The sequence below is a fragment of the Lontra canadensis genome, unplaced genomic scaffold, assembly GCF_010015895.1.
Source record: "Lontra canadensis isolate GAN:19392208 unplaced genomic scaffold, GSC_riverotter_1.0 scaffold57, whole genome shotgun sequence".
Classification (NCBI taxonomy): Eukaryota; Metazoa; Chordata; class Mammalia; order Carnivora; family Mustelidae; genus Lontra; species Lontra canadensis.
The window spans coordinates 4534611-4560848 of NW_022631051.1; the positions used below are offsets into that span (position 1 = coordinate 4534611).

General features: G+C 35.5%; 1 protein-coding gene across 10 annotated transcripts in view; it reads left to right on the forward strand.

Moving 5' to 3' along the window:
* The window catches only part of PTPRM (protein tyrosine phosphatase receptor type M), a 765571-nt gene that overhangs the window by 448827 nt on the left and 290506 nt on the right, over nucleotides 1-26238 (forward strand). For all 10 annotated transcript variants that reach the window (XM_032875725.1, XM_032875726.1, XM_032875727.1 and 7 more), the window contains 2 exons: nucleotides 16466-16774; nucleotides 23484-23593. In XM_032875725.1, the coding sequence (XP_032731616.1) occupies nucleotides 16466-16774; nucleotides 23484-23593 (419 nt within the window). The remainder of the gene's footprint in view (nucleotides 1-16465; nucleotides 16775-23483; nucleotides 23594-26238) is intronic.

Here is a 26238-nt window from a genome sequence, read left to right on the forward strand (position 1 = left end):
GTTAAAGCCTCTGCCTTAGGCTCAGGTCGTTATCCCAGGGTCCTGGGATCGAGCCCCGCATTGGGCTCTCTGCTCAGCAGGAAGCCTGCTTCCCTTCCTCTCTCTCTGCCTGCCTCTCTGCCTACCTGTGATCTCTGTCTGTCAAATAAATAAATAAAATCTTAAAAAAAAAAAAAAAGAATAAAAGTGTGCTGTATTATACTGGGTGGTTTCTGAATCACCTGGAGGAACTTTATAAAATTCCACTTTACCGTGATTCCTAACCCCTCCACCCTCCCCAAAAATCACTTCTTGTCTGGATGGAGGGATGTAGGAGGGGTGCTATGAAAGGGCAAGGTGTTCTTGGAGGGGCTCTCTGACCCAACCCCTCCTCGTGTTTGTGGGCTGTAGAGATGAGTGTGTCTAGAACTTTTTTTTTTTTCCCCAATTAAGAGCTATGAATTTGGAAGACAAAGTTCATTTGAAGGAGAAGTTTGGGGTTGTCATACATAAATAAATGTAACAAACTACTCTTGAAGGGATATGGAGCAGATGACAGACCTATAAGAATGTTGGACTCAATCACTATGAATCATTTCCTCTTCCATAAATAATTGATTGATTTCCTGGCTTCCAAGGAAACAACAAAAAAATCCACATTGCCTTTCCATTTTTTTTTTCTTTTTTTAAGTTTTTATTTAAATTCCAGTCGGTTAACACATAGTATTAGTTCCAGGTGCACAATACAGTGCATTTCCATACATTTCCATACATCACCTGGTGCTCACCACAAGTGCCCTCCTTAATCCCCATCCCATTCATCCATCCACTGAACCTACCTCCCCTCTAGTGACCATCAGTTTGTTCCTTCTAGTGAAGAGTCTGTTTCTTGGTTTGCCTCTTTCTTTTTTTTTTTTTCCCCCTCTGCTCATTTGTCTTGTGCTTTCATATGATCGAAATCATATGGCATTTGTCTATCTCTGACCAACTTATTTTGCTTCACGTAATAGTCTCTAGTGTCATCCATGTGGTTGCAAATGGTAAGATTTCATTCTTTTTTTGACTGAATAGTACTCCATTGTGTATGTGTATCTTTTTTTTTTTAAGGTTTTCATTTAAATTCTAGTTAGTTAACATATAACTACTGTGGAAAACAGTATGGAGTTTTCTCAAAAAGTTAAAAATAAAACTACCCTGCAATCCAGCAATTTCACTACTGGTAGTGAAAATTTCCATTGGTCCTCTCTGTCAAATAAATAAGTCTTAAAAAAAAAAAAGGAACTGGTTCATTTTTGCCATGGTAATCCCTCTACCTTCCCTGCTATTATCATTCCAGGTAAGATGCTAACAACCTGCTATCCTTCCAGAACTTTCTGTTTCTACCTTCTCATTCTCCAGGCATCCCTAGAGGATTAGCAGGAAGGGAAACTTGGGTTTTTAAATACAGACTTATCAATCATATGTGACCTTAAATTGAAGAAAGCTTTTTTTTTTTTCCAAACAAGTTGTTGATGAAGACTAAGAAGAATCATAGTACAGTAATGAATCTAGCATAGTTGCATGTGGCTTTTTGAGGAACTGTTTGCCCAGACTCATAAACAACCTCAAACAGAAGACTATGCAGTCACAAAAAATTGTAAATACCAGAATAGGAGGCTATGAGTGGGTAAAAACGTTTTAAATAACATTTATCTGCTTAATCTTAACTAGAGAGAATGGTTCCTATAGGTAGAACTAAAATTATATATGAGTGGCTTTTTTCCAACATCAGTCACTTTACTTCTGTAACCAAGAGTGAATGGTCTGGGTATTCTTTTGTTCTGGATAGAATAATAGATCCTAAACTCCCGGGGCTTTTTGTGGTTATCACAGATTAATAAGGGCCAGAAGAGGTCAAAACCCACTCCAAACCAATTTTTGACAGTTCCTTAAAACTCTATGGAAATCATTCTGTCTCCTCCTGTTTTATGTAGTTTGAAATAAATATCAAGGAAGTCTTGTACTACAGACTCATTTTTATTTCATACAATAGTTTTCTTATAAAATTAATCTATAGGATTAATTGCCATTTGTTCATTCCAGTGCATCAAAACAGTTGAAAATTCTCATTTTGCTGTAGAGTGACAGTGTTCCTTCTACAGGGATGAACTTTACACTTTTGGAAATGTCACCAAGGAACTCAGGCCAAAACAAACAATGCTAGGGATTACTGGAAGCCACGATAGTGTGACTTCTTTAAAGCAATACAATAAAACAGAGATGCAAGTCAAAGCACAGACTTTGGAAGGGCTTTTTGTAAAACATTGGTAAATCCTGGAGAAGAGGAGCCGTTCCCTGAATTGACTTATGAAAACGAAGTGACTAGCTGGATGTTTGTCATTTATTATTCTGTTTTAGTATCCTTTTATCAAATGTGTCAATAACAAATCTAGGCATCCTTTAGGAGAAAGCATTCTTATTAGATCCGAAAGCAATAGTCAACACACCTGATTGTTACAGAACACAATAGAGCAGAAACAGAATCAACATATGAACAACAGGATTTTGACCCTATGGGTTTATGAAAGTCTGTGAGTTTTTATTTTGACTAAGAAAAAATAGTCATAAAAGAGACTGATTTTCAACTAAGTTTGAAAGGAACCAAGTTGGGAAGCCTACTCTTTACCTATGTACTACTGCATGTATATGGGTCAGTGAGAACAGAGAGATTAATTTTGGAGGGAGAATTGTATTTGGGGTACAGCAGATTCCCCTGACTGGCACAGAAAGCAGGAACGATTGATTATGTCATCTATTTGATAGTTGTGACTAACTAATGGAAACTTTTTTTTTTTTTTTTTGCTCATATGATAAGGGGAAATCAATTAGACATCCTTGGATTGATTCAGGTGAACCATCACATATCAAAGATATTCTGGCAATGGCATGAGAGGCAGATAAGATTAAGGAGGAGTAACCAAAATGGGTACCTTCAAGAAAACGCAATATTAGTACATTGCACATACGTATGAATTATTGAAGTCTGGTCAAGGAGTCAATGGTGTTAGTTGGATGAAAAAAAATATCCATATACCTCTGTCAACATGCATACCCCACAGCGTATTTATTTCAGCAGACCTGGTTTTTCATAAGTTTTGAGATTCTTCACCACAAAATGTCTTCTCTAAGAATTTTTACTGTATGTGTGTATATATGTATATATCTCAGGTAGAAAACATATCTCTTTGATCACATAACTTGAACACGTTGAACACCACACATACACACATATATGTATACAAACACTGATTGAAACAAGGCCACGGCATACAGTTGTTCAATTCAGGAGTATGTAAGCACACAGTGCCAACTCATCGCATAAGCCTCATAGATGGGTGTATTTTTCATGGACACTTTTCAGCAGAGGACAAAAAGTTTGTTGAGGAAGAGACACTCTTTCTAATTTACACAAAGTTACCATATGGGCTAGGCATGGCCTTGGACAGTTACCTTCCCAGGGGCTCTTCCCTACAGTGAATGTCCTGAGTTTTGTTTTGAACCTCTCTGTAAGTATCTAAGAATGAGAGAGAGTGAAGTCCAGAAGCTTGGACAAGGGCAGTGAATGCAAAAACTTGTGCCATAAGTATCGGTGTGAAGTGAGGACGGGAGAGACACAGTGTGCAGGCCCCAAAGGTCTGGTTTCAGGGATGAGGACATCGCAGCTATGAAGCCTATGATACTTTGTGGGAAGAAGGCTTTGTAATGCTTTTCAAGTCTTGCTTCCCTTGAATCTGTTTAGTAAAAACCATAGTCTTTTACCTGTGAGAACTACAGATCGACTGTTCTCCAGAAAGAAAATTTCAGGGAGCCAACAATGTTTCTGGAATATTCATGCCTTCCCTACAATAATCTTTTTTAAAGTTAATACAAAAGATTATATGCAACCTACATAAATTGTGTAGCATAAGAAGGGTGGGTTCCTCAGCCTAAAAGCAGACCATGCCTAGAAACTTTGTGTTTAATCTAACTGCATGCTGCTTCCCATTTTGTCCCTCTGCCACCAAGTCAGAGGGAACTGGTGTCCTGAGTTTTTGTGTAAAGTTTCCTTTGCTCTTGTCTTACTTGGTTGTGCTATCACATTTGTATGTATGCATTCTTATACAATTCCCTTTTGCTGGTTTTTCAGTTTTGTGTTTTGTTTTGTTTTTAAGATTTACTTATCTATTTGAGAGAGAGAGAGTGAGAGAGAAGGTTGGGGGGCAGGCAGAGACAGAAAGGAAAAGAGAGTCTGCAGCAGACTCCGAGCTGAGCACGGAGCCCAACGCAGGGCTCAGTCTCACAACCCTGAGACCATGACCTGAGTCAAAATCAAGAGCTCGATGCCTCACCGACTGAGCCACCCAGGCGCTCTTTGTTTTTCAGTTTTATAAAATTGTATCCCCGTAGTCTTCTGTGACTTGAGTTTTTCACTCAATTCTGCATTTCTAAGATTCATTTTTTGCATTATTCGTTTTTCATTACAGTATAATTTTCCATTGTATGAGTATTTATCTGTTGTCTAGTCAGTAGATGTTTGGGCCGTTTCCACACTTTTCTTTCATATTCTTTTGTCAACAAAGCTGCTAAAAACATTTCTGTAGGTATTTCCTGGTTCCCACAGGGAACAACGTCTCTAAGGATGTGTCTTTCAAAGCCTTTTGCTGCAGAATGGCTGTGTTTTACGTTTTACATTGTATCACAGTTACAGACTGCTATAAATTGGGAAGAGTGGGTATGTATACCTACAGCAAAAATTGTACCATACAGTCCTCATCTTTGGACCAGAAATGTGTTCTATTGTTTATCTTCCTGTTCTCTTCTTTAGAACAAATGCTGGTCTGAGTTTAAGACCTAGGGACCCAACCTTCACTCTAAAAAATAATCCTCTTAAGAGTTTCTCAAGCTTTAATGTGCAAAGGCAGATTCCACTTGAGGTGAGAAGTGGGGCTGGAGTATCAGCAGTTCTAACAGGTGGTGGCGCTGTTGCTGGTGTGAGAACCATACTCTGAAAGGCAGGGTTCTAGACCTCTTCCCCAAACTTCTCTGGGGATAAGACTACCCTGGGTAGCTTCTTCAAGATGCAGATTTGCAGCTTCATTACAAGATCACGAAATCAGCATCTCTGGGGAAAGGCCTAGGAAGCCTGATATTTTAAAAATGTTCCAGATTGTTCTTAGCAGGAAGTTTAGAAGTTCCATTCTAGGATGCAAACTTAGAAAGAGAATTGCTAGGTTATAGAGTATTTGAATGTCTACCTTACAAGATGATGCTAAGTGTTCATCCATGGTAGCTATACCAGCTCATGCCCTCATTAGTGGGGTGTGTGTATGACACCTGCCCTTGACCTACATCCTGCCGATTGTTAGTATGACCAGACTTTTCCATTTCTGCTGTCTGGTTGGTATAAAATGGAGCCCTGCTACAACTTTACTTATTTGGCATTTCTCAGATTAATATGAAGCTTGAGCATATTTTTATGTTTATGGTCTTTTTTTTTTCCTCTTCTGTGAAACTCATGTTTTTAGTTTTCACTTGTTTCTCTTTTTAGTTGTCACCTTTTTCCTGTGATCCATGGGCATTCTGTGTGTGTCCTGGATATCTCTCCTTTGTTAAATGGTTGCCAAGATCTTCTGCCTGGTGGCATGCCTTTTTTACTTTTCTGTGAAATGCCTATTTATATCTTTTGTCCTAAGTGTATTTCATTGGTTTCCTTTTTTTTTTTTCCTCCAAGAATAAGCTTATGTCTTAGCTTTTGTAATGGTACAGCTTAATAAACATATGTTCTTGATTTTAACATAAGTAACCAAGCTTTTCATTGACACGTGATACTTTTTTTTTTCTCTTTCACTTTTTTTTTTTTTCCAATGTGGATACGCAAGTTCCCCAGGACTAATTGTCTTTACTCCAGCAGTCAGAATAAGAATTTCCAGCTCTATCATATATTAGCATTCTAGGCAACTCCATGCCTGTTCTTTCAACAATATCACTGTTTCGTCCCGGTAGCTTGTAAATAACTCTTGATATCTGATTGGACACGTTTCTTTACTCCATTCTTGGTCAGGGGTGTTATGGCTATATTTGGGGGCGTTGGCTCTGTATTTATTTTAGAATCAACTCATCAAGTTTCTCAAAACTCTAATTAGATTTTGATTGAACTTGCACTGATTCCAGTGATTATTTTCGGGAGGACAGGTAGCTTTACAATACTGAGTCTTACTATTCATGACCAGGATATAGATCTGCAGTTCTTTTGATTCTCATCAATGATCTTCAGTACATTTTTAAATTTTATTATTGTTCATTTGTAAGATTTGTTCCTGAGTCACCTGTATATCTTGGTCTTGTTCTAAGTCTTACCTTTTTTAAAAACTGGTATTCCAGTTTGTTATTGATGTATTTCTTTTCTTTTTTTTTTTTTAAAGATTTTATGTATTTATTTGACAGAGATCACAAGTAGGCAGAGAGGCAGGCAGAGGGAGAGAGGAGGAAGCAGGCTCCCCGCTGAGCAGAGAGCCCGATGCGGGGCTCGATCCCATGACCCTGAGATCATGACCCTGAGATCATGACCTGAGCTGAAGGAAGAGGCGCCCCAGTTTGTTACTGATGTATTTCTATACAAAGGATTTTAACATTAATTTATATTTAGCCACCTTGCTAAATACTTGCTGCTTCTCGGAATTTGTAGAGCCTGTGCGGGTGTCAACATGTATGTTGTGTATAATTAGAGTTTTGTTTTTTCCTTTTTAAATTTTAGATCCTTTATTTCCTACCGTACAGTCTAGAACCACCAGGAAAGTAGCTTGCATCCTTGTGCTCTTCTGTAATATGTTCTCATTCAGAACAATGTTTGCTGATTAGGTGTGTGAGATTTCATGTTCTCGATTTGCCAAAAGTGTTTCCTCTTATGAATGGACATTTTAACAAATACACTTTCTGTATTTATTAAAACTATCATATGGATTTTCTTATTTATTAATGTGATGAATTACATTTATAGACTTTTTATGTTAAACCATCCTAATTAATCTAACTCGGTCATGCAGTATTGTCAGTTTTTTATATATATATATATATATATATATATATATGTATATATGTAGGTATATGTATGTATATATATGTAGGTATGTGTGTGTATATATATGCATGTGTGTGTGGGTATATATATATATGCATTTGAATATTTTGTTCACAATTGATTCATTGATGCATGAATGAGATATGTTGCTCACACACGTTATCCTTGTTTGGTTTTATATTAAGCTATCAATTACTTTATGTATTCTAAAGCTGTCTATCTTATTGGGTGCATAAGAATTTATAATTGTTGTATCTTCTTATCTTTTTGATGAACTGAAACTTTTATTACTATGTAATGATTCTCTGTGTCCCTTAATGCAACTATTCTGTTTCATATGGTTAATATTTTCTAATAACCTTTTTTATATTCTTTTACTTTCAAATTTCCATGTACATATGACTTACATTTATTTCTTATAACAACATATAGCAAGACACTGATTTTACATTGAGTATAATTCTCTGGATCTTTTAATTGACAAGGTTCCATTTACCTTTATTGTGATTTGTAATATATTTGGACATGTTTCTACCAACAAGTAGAATTACTTATATTAGTATTTGACTTGGTTTTTTTCCCCTTTGTATTAGATTTTTAAGAATTACTATTCCTTACTGTTGCAAAATATCACTCTACTGCTATTTTTATAGTGGTTACCATAGAAAATATGCCGTGCAGACTTTAAAAAGTCTATACTTAATATCTTTTTTTTTTTTGTCTATACTTAATATCTTAAATCTCTTTCCAATGATGTAAGGGTCTTGTACTATTCTGACTCTGAGCACTGTCTTCCCTACTTCTATTATTCTTTACTGTCAGTAGTTAAATTCCATGCTATTTTCTAAAACCTCTCAAATTAGACATTATTACTATTTTATGTATACAGATTTAGATTTTTTTTTGCTCATCTCATGTCTCTTAGCATGTCAGACCTTCCTTTGAATATCAGTTTTATTTCTTTCTGAAGTTTATCCCCTAATGTAGATTATTAGTAGTAAACTCACTTGGTTTTGATTCTTTGAAATCATCTTTATTTTACCTTTATCTATTGGAAGACTGTTTTGTTAGTGTGCAATTATAAGTTGACATGTTTTCTCCCAGCACTTTTGATGTTTTGTTCCCATTTTCTGCTTTCCGTGGATAATGTTGAGAAAACTCCTGCCAATCTAATTGCTATGACTTTATAAGTGATATGTCTTTTCTCTCCAGATATTTGTAAGATTTCTCTTTGATTTGGATATCTATATTTAACTACACTATCTAATTGTGGACTTAATTTCATTTATCTTCTTTTTTGTATATGTTATATGTTCTTTATATTTTAACTGATGTCTTTTGTTGGCTCTGGAAATTTCTCAGACATTCTATCTTCGGATGGCTTGCCTCTTCTCTATTCTCTCTGTTCTCCTCCTGGAATACCCACTAGAAACAAGTTAGACCTTCAGATTTCGTTCTGTCTCTCTCTTTCCTATTTTTCTGCCACTTTCCAGTTTCCAGTTGTCTGCACTGCATTCTAGTTAATTTCCTCTGATCTATCTTCTAGTTCATCAATTTTCTCTTAAGCTGTGTCTAATCTTGTTGTTTTATCCATCCTTTGAGTTTTTGTGATATTTTAATTTGTTATTTATAAAAGTAATACTTAGTTGCTTTTAAGATCCAACTGGCTATTCTTTGTAATGGCATGCTCATTTTGGGTGATTAGAGTTTTAAATTTGAAAGTGTGACTCAAAATTTATATTCTTCATCTGACAATCTTGGGGGTCTAAATCTGTTGTTTCCTATTTCTGCTGATTCTTACTGGTGAATATGTATGTTTCTTTTTTTTTTTTTTTTTTTTGTGATCTCTGCTAATGAGCTCGTATTTAGCTGGTCTTAATCTCTGAAAACAGGAGATCTAATTTAAGGATGATTTTGTTTAGAAATTTGTGTTTGTGTCTCTTGGGATCCAAGAGATCCCACTATCGACTATCACTATTGACTATGGATGTTTTAGCTACTTCCAAGGATCTGAGATTAACCTAGAGCTAGATGTTTAGCTTCCCTGTGCTGCTCTGGACCCAAGGATTAGTCTTTAGATTGCAAAGCTGAGGTCTGCAATCCTATCATTTTATTTTATTTTAAGCAAGGAACATGATGTAAGGTGCCACTGGAGATACATCATGGTCTATGCAATAAAAAATATATATGTACATATACATATTTGCGTGTGTGTATGTAAGTATATAATATAAAAATAATATATATTAAAATATACATAAATATAGAAGGTATATTTATGTCTTAAGCTGGATCTAGTTCTATTGAAATAGGAGAGTACTTCATAATAAATGATATGCCATTTGATGTAATCAGAAAACAATGCTAATTTTAGGAATGTATTCCTAAAATGTATTATCCATCAATTTATCTAATTCTCTATTTGGTGAATTTGAATTTTTTATTTTTACACGTACACATAATATGATATAGTGAATAATTGGGAGAGATTCCTTACATAAACACTTGTCAAACACTATAGCCGAAGAAAAATAGTTCTGTACATAATAAATTTCCATTTCAAAGTTTATGTCAAATAAATGATACAGTTCATGAAATGGTCTTAGATTAGACTTTGCTCCATTTTATTGGAACCAGTACCAGTAATTCAAGATCACTCCTCAGGAGCAGGTTTTAGATTTACAGTCTTAAAATAGAACTTCACTGGGGGAAAGGACCATCTGAATGTTGCTTTCTTTTTGGAGAGCAATTTGACATTATCTAGTACACTTGAAGACATGCAGACTCTATAGACCAACAGTCCCACATTTTATGTTCACCCAAGGAAAGCTTGCTAAGGGATATATAAATAGTGATGCTCCTTGTACACTGGTTGAAATAGAGAAAAAGTAGACTCAACCTATCTGTCCCTCAATGAAGGAAAGTATAAGTAAACTAAGGTTCCTTTGCTTAATGGAATTCTGTGCACCCGTTAAAATGATAACTAGATTTATATTTTTCAATTTGACTGACATTGAATGAATTCTCAAGTTGCAAAGAATGGTATGTAAAATTATAAGCATCACAGATATATGTAATAAAAATATAAAAACATGTCTGGGAATGAAATATAATAACCTTGGAATTGCTTGCAGGAAAATGGAAAGAATTAATAATCAGTAATATTTTATTTCTTTAATAAAAACTGGTCTGAAGCAAAACACAAAATGTTAACATTTGATATTAGTAGGGACACAGGTGATTGCTTTATTTGGTACTTTTCAATGTGTTTCAAAGGTTTTATTACTTAAAATTTCAAAGGCCTTAAAAGAATTTCAAAGACCTTAAATTAACACCAACAAAAAGAACATTTTATGTTTACCAGAATAACATCTTTCAACCATTGTGTGACTCCTAGCCTTATTTTGTGCAGCTAACCAATTCAGGCAGAATAAAATATGACAGATGTCATTGCCATTGAATACTTTGTCAATGGCTACATTTCTTTACTTCAGAAGTTGTCAACAGTAAAATATTCACTGCTTCTTTTTTTCCGCTCACCTTTCAACAAATTTTACTTAGGAACATTAAGCTAAAAAAAAAAATTGCTTAAAAAATATTATCCAGGGGGTGCTTGGGTGGCAGAGTTGGTTAAGCATCCAACACTTTGGCTCAGATCATGATCTTAAGGTCATCAGATCGAACCCAACATTGGTCTCCGTGCTCAGTCTGCTTGAGATTCTCTCCCTCTATCCCTCCCACTCATGTTCTCTCTCTCTTTCTCTCAAATAAATAAATAAATAAAACTTTACAAAATTATATTATTCTGAAACACTTGGAGAAATTATCCTAAAAACACACACATTAGATGATTAACCAAAGACCTGAGATATATATCTCTATATATAAATACATATATAGTGTGTGTATATATATATATATATATATATATATATATATGTATGTATGTAGTATATATATATATACTTTATTTTTTTATTGTAAAAACCAAACCAAAACCTAAACAAAGCATTTGTCCCCTCTACTCTTTCAGTTCACATGACACCGCAAGAGAATTCTCCCTCCCAGGCTATGAGTGGTTTACTCCTATTTGCACTTTATACAACTTTAGCCTCCTTCCTGGAGGGTCTATGTTCTCACCTTCATATGTATATCCTAGTCATTTTATTATGTAAGAATCCTTTACATTTTCCCTAAAATGTGAATAGCAGCTGCAGCTTTGTTCTGTGATGAAAATTAAAACAATCAATATAAGTGTATAGTCCGTTTTCCAGCAACATGGGATGATAGGTAACATACCTTTATCAGTTAGGCCAAGTTCAAACCCACACTAGGAAGACACAATGGACATTATGAAGAGTAGGTCCATCCTAAACCAAGAAAGAAAGCAGAATGTTTGATTTTGTGTGAGGCTTGACGTTGCTATACTCCCATTCAAATTTATTCAATAGGCCTGTCTTCTCATCTCTTTAATTAGGACTATTTCTGAAATTTATTTTTTTTATTTAGGAAGAAACTATCCTTTTATATAGGATTGTGTGAAATAGTTAAGAAAACTAGACTGCTTTCAAGTACATTTCTTGATTTTAATTATGATACAATCCAAAACAATTCATACAATACCTGTGAAAAAAATATTTTGGTGGAAGAGACTATTCAAATTCATGTAATTCTTATGGCAACTTTTAATTTATTCAATTTACATCCCAGATATATACATGCCTGTAGGGTAGCATAAATTAAATTTTACAAATTTTATAAATTAAATTTTCAGCCTCACTGACAAAGGGCACTTTTTAAACTCTGGAAAACATTGTCTAGTCCAAAAATTATAGCTGAGTCACTTGAAAACAGTGCCACATGCCTGGAATCCTTGCTGCTTAGTATTGAATGATTGGGTAAGCCAACATAATATTAATTAATCAGATATTGCTCTGATTTAACCGATGAGTAGAGAAAGCCATTGTGATTTTATTTGTCTCCTTTTGTGTGACTGATGAGGCAGAAATAGGGTAGCTAAAGGTGTCAAAGGGGGCCCACCAGGCCATTCTGGTTGTGATTCCTTTTATTGTAATAGACCTCTGGATAGTTTGTGAAGAGGGGGGAAAGAGAAAAAAACCTATTAGCAGGAGCATTGGTTGTGATCTGTGTTTTTGATGATCAATGGCAGGGTCCTGAAATTATACCCAGATATCTCTCACAGGTTCTGAAATTGAGTTTCTGAAAAAGCACCGTAGTAGTAATAGAAGTAAAGAGCCGAGTTCCAAAGAAATGAGCTGTGAATTGAACCTGCAATGGAAATTGATCCTACCAGTCCGTTTCTGCCCTTATTCATGGGAAAACAGGACTGAGTGTAGAAGAAGCCAGGATCACTGATTAAATAGGATGCAGAAGTGCCGGAGGCTAGAACGGGGCTTGCTGGTCCCTCAGGTCAGGACTGCGACTGTCAGACTTCTCTGCAGGAAACCTGGCTGCAACTGGCAGAAAGAGAACAGAATGAAAAATGCTGCCACCAGCCCGGGAAGCGGTAAGAACTCCCCGACTAAGCTGCAGGTGAGACAAGCCATTGCGCTCCTCAGGGAGGCTGTTCTAGTCTCTTATCATGAGCCCGTAGGCCCAGACCTGGCCGGCTGGCCTCATGATTCATGCCAGTGGGGCCTGTCATGAGACCCATTCCAGTGAGGGCCGAGGGTATGAGTGTGAAGACAAACGGCCTTGGAAGCGACTCATGTCCTCAGTAGTATCTCTAGGATTCTGAGGAGAAAGAAGCAGATATCTGACAACGAGTGGTTCTGTGAATATAATTAATTGCCCTGTTAGCTAACCCTAAGAGATTTATTTTGTGTGCATCTAATGGTAGCAATACATTCCAAATTTTGTTGACAGTGCTCGCATTCTGCTCCTAGAAATGCAGTATGAGTTGTAATTAGCCTACTGAAATTACACATTTCTGGTTATAAAGTTGCCATTTATTGCTTCCAGTGTGATATATTTCTACAACAGTGCCCTTCAAAGTCTGCAGTGATCATCAGTAGAACTCACTAGAGTAAATGTCCCTATGGAATGCCTCATTCACACTTAGCAGCACGCTAATAGAAATGGTTCCAGCATAATTATTGAAGATAAAGGTACTACAAAACACTAACTTAAGATGTAACCATTATAAACCATTTCTGGATCAGAGCTCAATTTGAAGAATAGCAGAAGAGAAGGAAAAAAAAGAGACAATGAAATCGGGCCATTTGCTTGGGATGAGTTGGAAGGATTTTCAGTTTCCCTGAGTCATTGGACTTTGCCTATCAACACTACCCTCAAAACAGTGTGTTATCACAGCTACTGGTTAATGCATAGCATCCAGTTATGCTATCAGACCTCATTTTCCCATCACGCTTACCTAACTCTTCCCTTCTGGCCCAAGAGAAATGACAGGTCTCCATCTAAGGTGGACTGTGTTGCCTGTGTCGTGGTATTGATTCAGCTTCTGTCTTAAGCTTTCGACCAGTAGAAGAAGTCATAGAATGATTGGGATAGAATGATGGTCAAAGTGGCATTCATCCCTGGCCCTTGTTGATACGATTTTATCCTGCCATTTTGGTATGGCCATTGTAGGAGACACAACAGCACTATACCCTAGGTAAAGGCCCAGGAAGAACATAAGTACAGATACTCTATTTGTAACAGCTCTATAAGATAGTTTTGTTTCTGTTAGCCAGAATCTTGAAGATGCAAGTCAGTGAGCACAAACCTCTTTTTGTGTAAGCTTTAGACTTCATACAGCCCCTATCTCTAGTCTGCTAGTTACCTCTCTTGACAGTAGGGACTCTGGAAACTTGGTCACAGATATGGTTGTTTTGTGCTATCCTTAACTATTTTACTTGGCAAGTTTATGTAAAGTTTGAAACAATTTTACCATAATGGAATTTTTAGAGATATTAACAGAGAGGGAACTAGCATGCATGTCAAGAAAACTTGAGCAGTAAACGGAACTCTTGGGTTTTTAATTGTGGAATTTCTTTCATGTCTGTATTTCCTTGACTAAGAAGTACTGAATTGATGCAGGCTTATTTGTGCAGTAGAAAGTAGGTTTCTATGGAAATTAAGGTAGAACAGCATTGTTTAAACTGATATCTGAAATATTTAGTCATTTTATTAGTAAGTAAGATTAATGAAAACCTTGGGAAAATGCATTAGAACACTTCTAATGGATACCTGTGATTAATAAGGAAGCCGGCAAAGAGATGCATGTTAATCTGCTTATGTATAAGGGATCTGGAGCTTATTAAAAGTTTTTGTAAACATTAAACTAATGAAGCATTATATAAAATTAGACATTTCCTTTGCATTGTACAAAGTCACTAGACTTGAAAAAAAACTTTCAATTTATTTATAAATAACTTATTTATGATATTTCCCCTAACACTAGTAATTTAAATATAAAAAATTGATTTAGTAGTAAGGAACATTCCAGGGTAATTCCACTCAAGATTCCCTGGGGGAGCCTTTGTCTTACTCGTCCTTGGTTCCTAGAGTTATTACAGGATGGAGTAGCATGAATGATCATTATTAACCTTATTTTATGGTTTGAGCAGATATCTGGCAGATAAATCCCATCTTGCATATAAAAAACCAAAGCATTATTTCAGTTGAAATGTTTTCATTTGTTGGAGGTCACAGGAAAGGCAGTAGTTCTAGGTTCTCCCTAGGTCTTAAGAGCAAACCAGGAATTTATGCACAGATGGAAATCAAGAAATGAACTTCAGTAACAGTCCAGATAAATTTCCGGTAGCCACAAAGTATAGGGAGGGATGTCTGCCAAAGTGAATTGGGAACATGGCTTAGATCCCTCTTCTATGGCATGAGAAAGAGAAGAGTCTTCACAACACCTGTGTTCCAAGATTAAATACATGCAATCTTTACTATATTTTACATTCTTTGGTCATGTTTTAGAAGTTTGGGGTATATTGAATATTCCAATTTCTTTTTATCTCATTTTCTTTTACTTTGGTAGAGACACTGCAGTAGTGAGTTAAAGCAGCATGTCTCATTGTCAGACAGGTATGAATTCATAGCCACAATCAAGCCTGGAGCCAAGTTGTTGAACCAACCCTTGGCTGCAATTTTTTAATCTATGTATTGGGAAGAATCGTAGTTGGTTCTCAGGATTGTTTTGAGGAATAAAGACTACATATAAAGCAAGCTACATATAATAAATGCACGTACAGTAAATGGTAGCTATTATTTCTCAAGTTTTCATGCTGACTTTTCCTTACCAATTATAGATCTCTTTGCATTCATGTCTGATGACCACAATTATGGAAAGCAAAAAATCAGACTATATGGAGTAAGTGTATTTATGGATATCCCAAAACAGAACATTTAAGATCAGATTCTCCCCAAACCCATAAAAGGTAAACTTCTTAGAAAAGTGTGTAGCACATAATAAGTACTCAGTAAATGTTATGTATTTAATATTACTGTATTTTCATCATCATTTCATAAAGACATTTAAGCAGCCTGTGTATATATTCTTTCTTTTAAACCATTTAAAATGCTTATATTCCCTGCATGCCATTTAGGTTTCTAAGCTTGAAACTCTGTATCTGGAGCTTGGGCTCAAGAATAATACTAAGACATTGTCAGGGATAGGAAAGATCAGTAATTGCATGAAATTCTATACAAATCAAAAGTCACAAAAGGCCTGGAGTCCTGCTCAGAAGTTTATGTTCTCTAATCATTATATTATTTCATGCTGAATTCTCAAGCTTTTTTCTTATGTTTTCCATTTACATAATTACAAATTAATTTTAAAAGATAAAATATATTTATCAATGAGCATTAAGATTTGTTTCATGTTTCAGAGCCTCAGAGGAAAAGAGCCTTAAATAAAAGCACTGTATTTCTCTCTAATGAAAGTTTCAGAAGTAGACAGTTCCAGGATATTACAGTAATTCAACATTATCAGGAACTCTGGATCCTTCCTCATCATTACTTTGAATGGTTAATCTTTAAGGGCTTCCTGGTCCGTCATGGTGGCAGGAGCAAAAAACATCATATCTTCAATATACCTAATGGGTAGGAAGATGGGAAAAAAAGATGGTGAGCCTTTCTTCTTACAGATACCTCCCAGAAACTGTTCTTTATCTCATCTCGTATGCCATTCTCCAGAATGTAGGCATATGGCCATATCTCACTGCAGAAGACACTAAAAACTCTAGTCTTAATTCTGGGTGGTGCTACGCCCAGCTAAGCTTTAGGGATTTCATTAATCATGGAAGAAGAGAAGACCAGATCCTGGGAATAAGGAGGACTATCTGACATTTGGGCTTCACCAGAACTCTTATCATTCATTTCTCTTATGTTTTCTTGTTCTCCTTTTCTTTTCTATATTAGATCCCATGCGTGGCCCAAGAAAACTGGAAGTGGTAGAAGTCAAATCTCGACAAATCACTATCCGCTGGGAGCCATTTGGATATAATGTCACTCGTTGCCATAGTTATAATCTCACAGTCCACTATTGTTACCAAGTCGGAGGACAGGAGCAAGTGCGAGAAGAAGTAAGCTGGGACACAGATAACTCACACCCTCAACATACAATCACTAACCTTTCACCGTATACCAATGTCAGTGTGAAACTCATCCTCATGAATCCTGAGGGACGGAAGGAAAGTCAAGAACTCATAGTACAGACGGATGAAGATTGTGAGTACTTTTCAATGATATGTTTGTATGAAATACACATGCCCTCAGAAAAGCAGCTTTTATTTCTTTTAAATTGAGGTCTCTAAAAGGAAAATGAAGGAACTAGTTACTCGGTTGAATAATATAAATGTGCTTCTGGGAATATAAGCATGGCTTTGAAAAGGTAAAGGAGGAAAGATGTAGGGTTTAATTCCTTATGAGTCATATACTTACCTTTCTATATATAATTATGCTATATTGCTTTAAATAGTTCTTCATTCAAGTTTTATAATCATGTTGGACTTAAGAGTTGCTACTGGAGTATTATTTATATGAACTGCTTATTTAAATATATTGAAATGGTATTCTGAAACATACTTCATTGTTCATATAAAAATTCAGCTGAAAATAGAGGCTGCCCTTGCTTTTCATCACAGTGCTGAGAAATTATCTCATTAGGTTGGTGGCCATGTAATAGATCATACTTTCCCATAGGAACAATATTGTAATTGGATATTACCTCAATAAACAAGGATTTAACAAATAGACAATGCATGTCACCAGCAACTCATCAAAAAAAGCAAATACGCAATCGCCGTAAACCTCTGAAATAATTTAAAATAGTAAAATTATACATTGAATCCCACAACAAGGATATATGAGTTTTACATTGATTGTACAGAGGACTCCCATGTACAATAACATTTACATTTGGCACATAAAGTGCAGCGGTAGTGTACCATATATTTGACCTACAATTTATTTGCCAGGCATCAGAGGAAGTGACAAAGAACTTGAGAAACCCATCAAATGAATGTACTTACTTATTCCTGGGAAAAAGGGACGTTACACTTTTTTTTTCTTATGCAGCTGATTATGCCATGATCCTTGATTATTGAATATAACATACATTAAATGTTTACAATACTCTATTGTACCATTTAAAGAGCTAACGAAGTATTTTTGAGTGTTTATTACCTATATAACACCCAGCATATTGCTGTGGAAGGAAAACGTGGGAACAGCCAGGATAAATGAGGAGCTGACCCTACAAATTCCTGTTCTCTTTTCTATAGCCCCACAATCTACCTGTGCTGGTTGCTCTCAAATAGTTGTCTTACTGCCATTATTTTTGTAAGGAATGTGAGTTTGCTACAGGTCACCCCATCAGGCTGAGGCTAGAAACCCTGTCTCTTTCTTCCAGTTCTTCCTTATCTCTCTGAAAAGTGAAAAGAAAGTACCAACGTTGTCAGTGGGTCACCTCTGACTCTTCCCTACCCCCCAGCCCCCACATTTCTGTGCTTACTTTGGTTCTAACTTCTGCTATTTCTACTGCTAAAATATTAGAGTGTGCTTTTCTCTCCTTTTCCACTACTATATCCAGATCCTCATTATTTCATGCTGAAAATTTCTAGCTTTCCTTGGTGGTTCCAGTTTTACCCCATTCTAATGTTGCTTACACACCCACAAAACTAATCTTTAAAATACAATTGCATCTCTGTGGTGTCGGTTGTTGTTTCTCCTTCTTCATTTATGATTTTATTTACTCGAGTCCTCTCTCTTCGACGTCAGTCATAGCAGCATTTTTCTAGGTAAGTCTCCTCTAGCAAGGGAAATAAAAGCAAAATTAAACTTTGGGGACTACATCAAAATAAAAAGCTTCTGCACAACAAAAGAGACAGTCAAAAAACCAAAAATTCAACCTACTGAATGGAAGGAGGTATTTGTAAATGATATATCTGATAAGGGTTAATATTTAAAATATATAAATAACTTCTGCAACTTAAAGAATTTATACAACTCAGTACCAAGAAAACAAATAAGCCAATTAAATGGGCAGAAAACCTGAATAGACATTTTTCCAAAGAAGATATACAGGTGGCCAACAGACACATGAAAACATGCTCAACATCACTAATCATCAGGGAAATGCAAATTAAAACTAAGAATGGCTAAAATCAAAAACACAAGAAATAACAAGTGTTGGCAAGGATGTAGAGAAAAAGGAACCCTCATGCATGGTTGGTGGGAATGTAAATTGGTGCAGCCCCTGTGAGAAACAGTATGGAGGTTCCTGGAAAAACTTAAAAATAGAAATACCATATGATCCAGTAATTTCACGACTGGGTATTTGCCAAAAAAATGAAAACAATATTCAAAAAGACATATGCACCCCTATTTTTATTGCAGCATTATTTATAATAATCAAGATGTGGAAGCAACTCAAGTGTCCGTATATAGATGGATGATATATGGGATATTATTCAGTTGTAAAATAGAATGAAAATTTGCCACATGGCATGGATGGACATAAGGGACATAGAGGGTGAAACAAGTTAGAGAAAAACAAACATCATATGATATCATTTATATGTAGAATTTAAAAAAAATCAAATGAACAAAGGAAAAAAGAGGCAAGCCATAAAACAGTCTCTTAAATAAAGAGAACAAACTGGTGGTCCCTAGAGGGGAGGTAGGTGGGGGGGATGGGTGAAACAGATAAATGGGATTAAAAGTACACTTACCCTGATGAGCACTGAGAAATGTATATACAATTGTTGAATCGTTGCATTGTTCCCTAAAACTAATATAACACTCTCAGTTAGTTATACTTGAATTTAAACAAAATTTAACAATAAAATAAAATACATCTACATCATGTCACTCTCTCCATGGAGCTCTCAACGACTTAATTTAAATCTTGACTTTCAAGGTTTTCTGTATTCCTGACTCCTTCTCTAGAACTAGTGGCTTTTCTTCCAGTGCAACTCATTCTGCAAAGATGTCACACAGACGTCAGTGCCATAGGTCATGCTTCTTCCATTCCAGGCTCTTCCTCAAGGTCTGTTCTCCTGGGCCTCCCGCCCTCCACCTGGCTGCCTTTCCCTTCCATCTCTGCTGCCCTTCAAAGGGCTCGTCAGCCTTTATTTAGGTCCTTCAAAGAGCTGCCTCCAATTCTTATAGCCTGTAGCAGTCTCATCCTTCTGACCTCCTTTGCACCTGATAAGAATCTTTAAATCTCTGGGCTTTAATTTCCTCACTTGAGAAGTGAAAATAGTAACATTTCTCAACCATATTAGAGTTAGAGGCAATTTACATAGAGAATTCTTTGTAGGTGACAAGGGTGGGAGGGACACTTTAATAAGTGGTCATTATTATTGCTATAATGATTCGAAGCAATTCCTTATGACCTTTCCTTGATCTCTCTCTCTGTTATATACAATCTTTTGTCTCTTACCTAAAAACTAGAGAGAAAATCCTTCTGTTCCCCTCTAACATTAGGCATCATACTGAGTAGGTATCAAAACACTCAAATGTATTCTGTTAGTCCTTAGATAAAACAGTAAAGTTTGTTGATAATCATCTCATTCGTGTTTTAGTCAACAGTAATGTTTTAATCAACAACAGGGGAAGATGTAGTCATTTCTAGAGATGAGCAGGTATGTCTTATTCATGAACCCACATGCATGGACCCCCTTACCCCTTTTGGGTTTCAGATTGAGAAAGGACATGAGCTAGGAGTTCTGTTAAGTTCTGTCGAAACTTGAGATCAGAATAACTTATCTTTTTGTTTGTTTAAATTGTCTTGTTATTCCCAGAAGTTGGGGCATGCATAATTTCCAAATAAAAACCTATTATTTTCATTGCACACTGGCATCCAGTTAATTAGAAAACCTTTTATTTCAAATTATATTTCCTAACAACAACAACAAAGACTTCAAAAAGAGAAAGAGAAAGAACGACAAAAATAGAATAATTGTCAATACCGAGTTTGAAGAGAAAAGAATGATGAGGTCACTTTATGTATCTAGTATTATAAAAGGCTACAATTCATTGAACCTTGTGAGTTTTACTGTGGTATACTATTTCTATTGAATATTGTTTACTTCATGAAAAAGTGTGTGGGAAAAATTGTCTTTTTACTAATGTTAAAGGTATCACAAGAGAGAATATTTGTATGTTATTTAGAGTTTGGATAGTAAAGATGAACTTAGTCCAACTTCTTCACTTTAAACATGAGGCACCTGAGACCCAAGAAGTTCAGTGAATTGCCCAAACTACATTGTTTAATTACTGAGAAGTCTTAAATGAGAACCCACGCCTGCAATCCAGAATCAGTATTTTTTTTTCTGCCAAGCTATACCGAGCTCTATTTAAAATAACTATAAAATCCTACATCTACCTCTGTACCCCCTCATCTAAAAAAATGTGGACTACCTGTGAATGTCCTTTTGCAATTCTAGGCACTCTTACCAATCTGTGGAAATCTTACCCACCCTTAAAGGACTATTCATATCCTCTCGTAATCTAAAACTTCTCCCATGCCCTTTTCTAATTTTACTGAGATGTATTTACCCATTCATGAGTTGATGAACGTTTGGATTGTTTATACTTTGGGGCTATTATGAAAATGCTATTAATGTTAATATATTAATATTCATGTATAATTTTATATTTGTGTAGAATTTTTTGAGTAGTATATGTTTTCAGTTCTCTTAGGTATGTACCTAGGAGTGAAATTCACAATGTGCATCTATTTGAAGAGCTGCTAGACCATTTTCAAAGGAGATCCTTTGATATCCTCCTTTGAAAATGTAGGATTTTTATATTCCCTCCATCAGTGTATGCGGATTTCAGTTTCTCCACATCTCACCAATACTTATTATCTGCCTTCGGACTATGGCCATTTCAGTGGTGCGAAGGGCTATCTTGTTGTGGTTTTGATTGGCATTTTCCTGTTAGGTGGTGATGTTGAGCATCTTTCCATGTGCTTATAGGCCACTGGTATATCTTTTTTGGAGAACTGTTTATACAGACCCTTTGCCTGTTTTTAATTGGATTATTTGTTTTCTTATTGGTTTTTAGTAATTTAAGATATAAGCCTCTTGCGAGATACATGATTTGTTAAACTTTTCTCCCATTCTGTGTTGTCTTTTCACTTTCTTGATAGTGCCCTTTGAAGCACAAAGCTTTTCATTTTGATGATGTATAGTTTATCTGTATATTTTTTTTGTTGCTTTTGCTCTTGGTGTCATGTCCAAGAAACTATTGCCTAATCCCAGATCATGAATATTCACATCTATGTTTTATACTAAGAATTTTGTAGTTTTAGCTCTTATATTGAGCTCTTAATCAATTTTGATATAACCTTTTTATATGGTTTGAGGTAAGAATCCAGCTTCATTTTTTCACATATGAATATCCAGTTGTCCCAGCACCATTTGTATTATCTTCCCTTTAAATTTTTCTGGGCCCTTAATGAAAATCAATTGACTGCAAATGTAGGTTGTACTCTCAATTCTGCTCCACTAATTTGAAGGTTTATCTTTATGTCAATACCACACAGTCTTGATACTGTAGCTTTGCAGTAAGTTTTGAGAAGTGTGAGTCCTCTTTCACCACTTTATGGTTACCCATAGAGTCACCAAAAACTTTGATCATGTACCTTCAAATATATGTATAAGTACAACAGATATACTAGTTTTTAAATAGAATAGACACACTAATATACTAAATTTTGTACGATATGATGCAATGCAAAAACTGAATTTAAATGAAAATGAGATAAACGATACTTTAAAAATAACATTAAATGTTATTTTATAGAAAATTGGCAGGTAAATTTCCACCTTTTCTTATGTCAATTAGATTTATCTGAAAACTAGTCAAAAGGTGTTGCATATTTCAGGTTTTAAAAGCTGGCATAAAAATTCCCAAAGTCTTTTGTATCGTTAATTAATAAAATTTGTTTAAATATTTATTACTACATATTATTTCATCTATATCACATCTTTTTAGAATATCTATTTTGTGTGCATTTTTAATACTGACATATTAAATGTCAGTACAATAGTTCATATCCATTTTCTTTCACATAATTTTGTCACTTGATATTGTAACTGTAAAATATATAAAAATATAAAATTATAAATATAAAATTCATCTATATAATGTATATAGCTGTCATTTATACTCATTCTTTTTTGTGTTATATTATGTGACTATAACAATTTATTAAGCCATTCAGTTTGTCCCCAAATTATTATTTTTGTTAAAAAATTCTATGTCGGTGCACCTGGGTGGCTCAGTGGGTTAAGCCTCTGCCTTCAGCTCAGGTCATGATCTCAGAGTCCTGGGATCGAGCCCCACATCAGGCTCTCTGCTTAGCAGAGAACCTGCTTTCTCATCTCTCTCTCTGCCAGCCTCTCTGCCTACTTGTGATTGCTGTCTGTCAAATAAATAAAATCTTAAAAAAAAAAAAAAAAAAGCTATGTTGACATCTTACTATATGTCTCTTGGTACATACATGCAAGAATATTACTAGGAAATACACCTGGAGGTAGGATTATTGGGTCATATGATACATGCCTCTTTAACTTTACTAAATACTACCAAATTATTTTCCAAAGTGGCCGTACCCATTTCTGCTCTCATGAGCAATGTGTGGGAATTCTTATTGCTCTGTATCTTTATTTCTGAAGAATGTAAAAGTTCATTTAAAAGGTGATTACTGAGCTTCATCTAGTTGATTCAAACTTTAAAGAAAAAGGTGATGAGACTATTTTCTTTATAAGGACAGTGTGGCCAAAATGGTTTTAAAAGAAAACTAAGTGTATCTATGGACTATTAAATCTTATATCTCAATTGAGAGTAAAAAACCTAATATGTCTAGGAAAATCTAATCTGGGGGAGTATTTCAAACATTTATTGATTTTTCACCCCCTTCTAGTGCCAGGAGCTGTTCCTACTGAATCCATCCAAGGAAGTACTTTTGAAGAGAAGATATTTCTTCAATGGCGAGAACCAATTCAAACATATGGTGTCATCACTTTATACGAGGTAGTATATATGTTCATTAGTAATTTAATTTTTCATTATAATTTCTATGATAGCTAAACTGTCTAGTATTTAAAAATGCATAATGGCATTATGTCTTTTAAGAAGTTTAATGCCTTTGATAGTTACAATGTTTCCTGTATAGAAGCAAAAAAACGAAAAACCAAAAAAAAAAAAAAAAAAAACCCCAGGTTTTTCAATTATGTGTCGTTTCAGGAAGTATGCTTATAATGATTTGGATGTTTTTAGACTATATGTTATTATATGTAAAGACACAACACGGTATTAAAAAATATCACCCGTATTAAAAGCAGTAAGTATTTTGAAGTGTACATTGATTAGGAGGCAACCACATAGTCTTATTCTTGCTGGCTATAAAATATTTTACTCCTGAATTATAGAAGAACACTGATTATCCAATTAGCAAAGTCAATAGACATTGTCTCAGGGGTAACAATAGAATAATGTCTTTTGGTTTCTTAGTATTAGCAAAACATCCTTTAGATTTCCTTGACATAGTTTTATCTACTGAGGCATATCAAATGATTGAATGATAGAGAGCAGAGAAGAATTTGATGAATTGTTCAAGGAAAAAATAACAGCAGTAACAGGGAGTGACAGTCATCATCACATCTGTATGAGCATCATTTCACTGTGCCTATTGTCATAGAAACAAGCAGGTGCATTTTTTTTAAGCAAGCATTTATTTGAATGCAAATTTAACAAAATTATATGTTGTTAGGTCTCTAAAAATCGTGGCAATTCCTCTTATGGAACCTCTGCTTGAATACCTTTCAGAACTACTGACAAAAGACTGAGCAGATTAGCTGTCAGACAGTAATCTCTGGTAAACCCCCCTCCCTGACCCAACTAGCCTTGCATTTATGTTTCCTTACACCTTTAGAAAATTGGTATTGAGATGCAAAAAATAATGTTTTTAATTGAAAGCTAAACAACATAAGAGAAAAGAAAAAGTTGATTTTCATGTTAAGTTATTGATGCTGTTCCTAGGGCAGCTTCATTATAAACGAATTCAGTGTTATAAAAATCTGTGGCTCAGCTTTGAAAGAACTAAGTGTTATCATCAAACAAGTTCATATTTTTTTCTCAGTGATAACATTTTTCGTTAATATTGTTGGGCCCAAGACCATTTTCTGGGCTCAGTTTTAGAGATTCCTACCTAAGAATAAGAGAATATTTTCCTAGAAAAGATAAAAACCTTTGAACCAGTGTCAAGTGCCAAGAAATAAGTCCATCTGTCCTAAAAGCCACATGTAGATATCTAGACAGACAGAAAATGATTGCCAGATTCATTCTTCTCGATGCCACTGAGTGTACATCTTTGTGTAATAAGTAACTTTAGCACAAAAACAATAGGAATAATAATTCAAAAGAGGAATGCGTTAATCTCTCTGAATTCAGCAACCAGGGTCTCCCAGTTGAACACTGACATAAATGCTGTTATAGTTGGGGATACCTGAATGTGCCGTAAATCAGGGTTTTAAAAATCAGATCTAGGTAAGTGGAGCAGGTTGGTTTATTTTTCTAGGTACCAAAGGGAAAATGTCAAATGTGTGCATCAGGCTTCAGTGATGAAATACAAGTTTTCTCACCACCAAATCTTTCTCTCTCTTAAACCCCTTTCTGTTCACGAAATAGGTCTTAGATGGGGTCTCAGGAAGGAGCTCTTCTTCAGCTCAGATACACGGTATGCCATGCCCAGCCTGAGCGAGAGTCAGTGATAGGCCCAGCTTCCTCCTGGAGCCAAAGACTGATGTTGAACCAGACTTGGTCCCCTCCGGAGGACTATCGTCTCTGGCTACTGACATCATGCTAAGGAAATAGAGAACAGTTGTCCCCTCAAAAAAGGCAGGAACCTTAGGGACAGTGTATTCTGTCATAGAAGCACATTTGACTATAGGTAAAAACTGGAAAGTGAGGTAAATTATCATAGTTGGAGAAGAATTTAGTAACAAATGATACAGGTGTTTCATTAAAATAGGAAGCACGGTTGGCTCGTTTTTGCAGGAGAAAAGAGAAAACAGGTTGAATACTGTAGATGTTGTACATGAATATGCTATGGGTTCAGATTATTTTCAGGTTCTCTTTATCTATTAGGCAAATATACCACACCATCAATGACTGGGAAATGCTAACATCATCGTTTTCTGCTGGGAGTCATGGCAGTTGGCAACATTAAAGCATTCTTCTGGTCCTAGTCTTTGCCTCTCCTTTTCATTCCCCTGACAACCATTTTCAACCTTCTTGAACTAGCCTTTCCTTTCTGTCTTCCCCACCTTTGTTCAGAATCTAGCCCTTTTGGTCCCTTACCTCTTGATCAGTCCTGTAAAAAAAAATTATTAACATATAATGTATTATCTGCTTCAGGGGTACAGGTCTGTGAATCATCAGTCTTACACAATTCATAGCACTCACCCTAGCACATACCCTCTCCCCGACCTCCCAGCAACCCTCAGTTTGTTTTGTAAGATTAAGAGTCTCATGGTTTATCTCCCTCCCTGGTCCCATCTTGTTTCATTTTTTTGATTAGCCCTTTATTTTTATCAGAGTCATCTGCCTAAAATCTAGGCTGATAAATACAGCTTTCCTCAACAGTGATCAAAATTTTAATTTTTTAAAATTAGAAA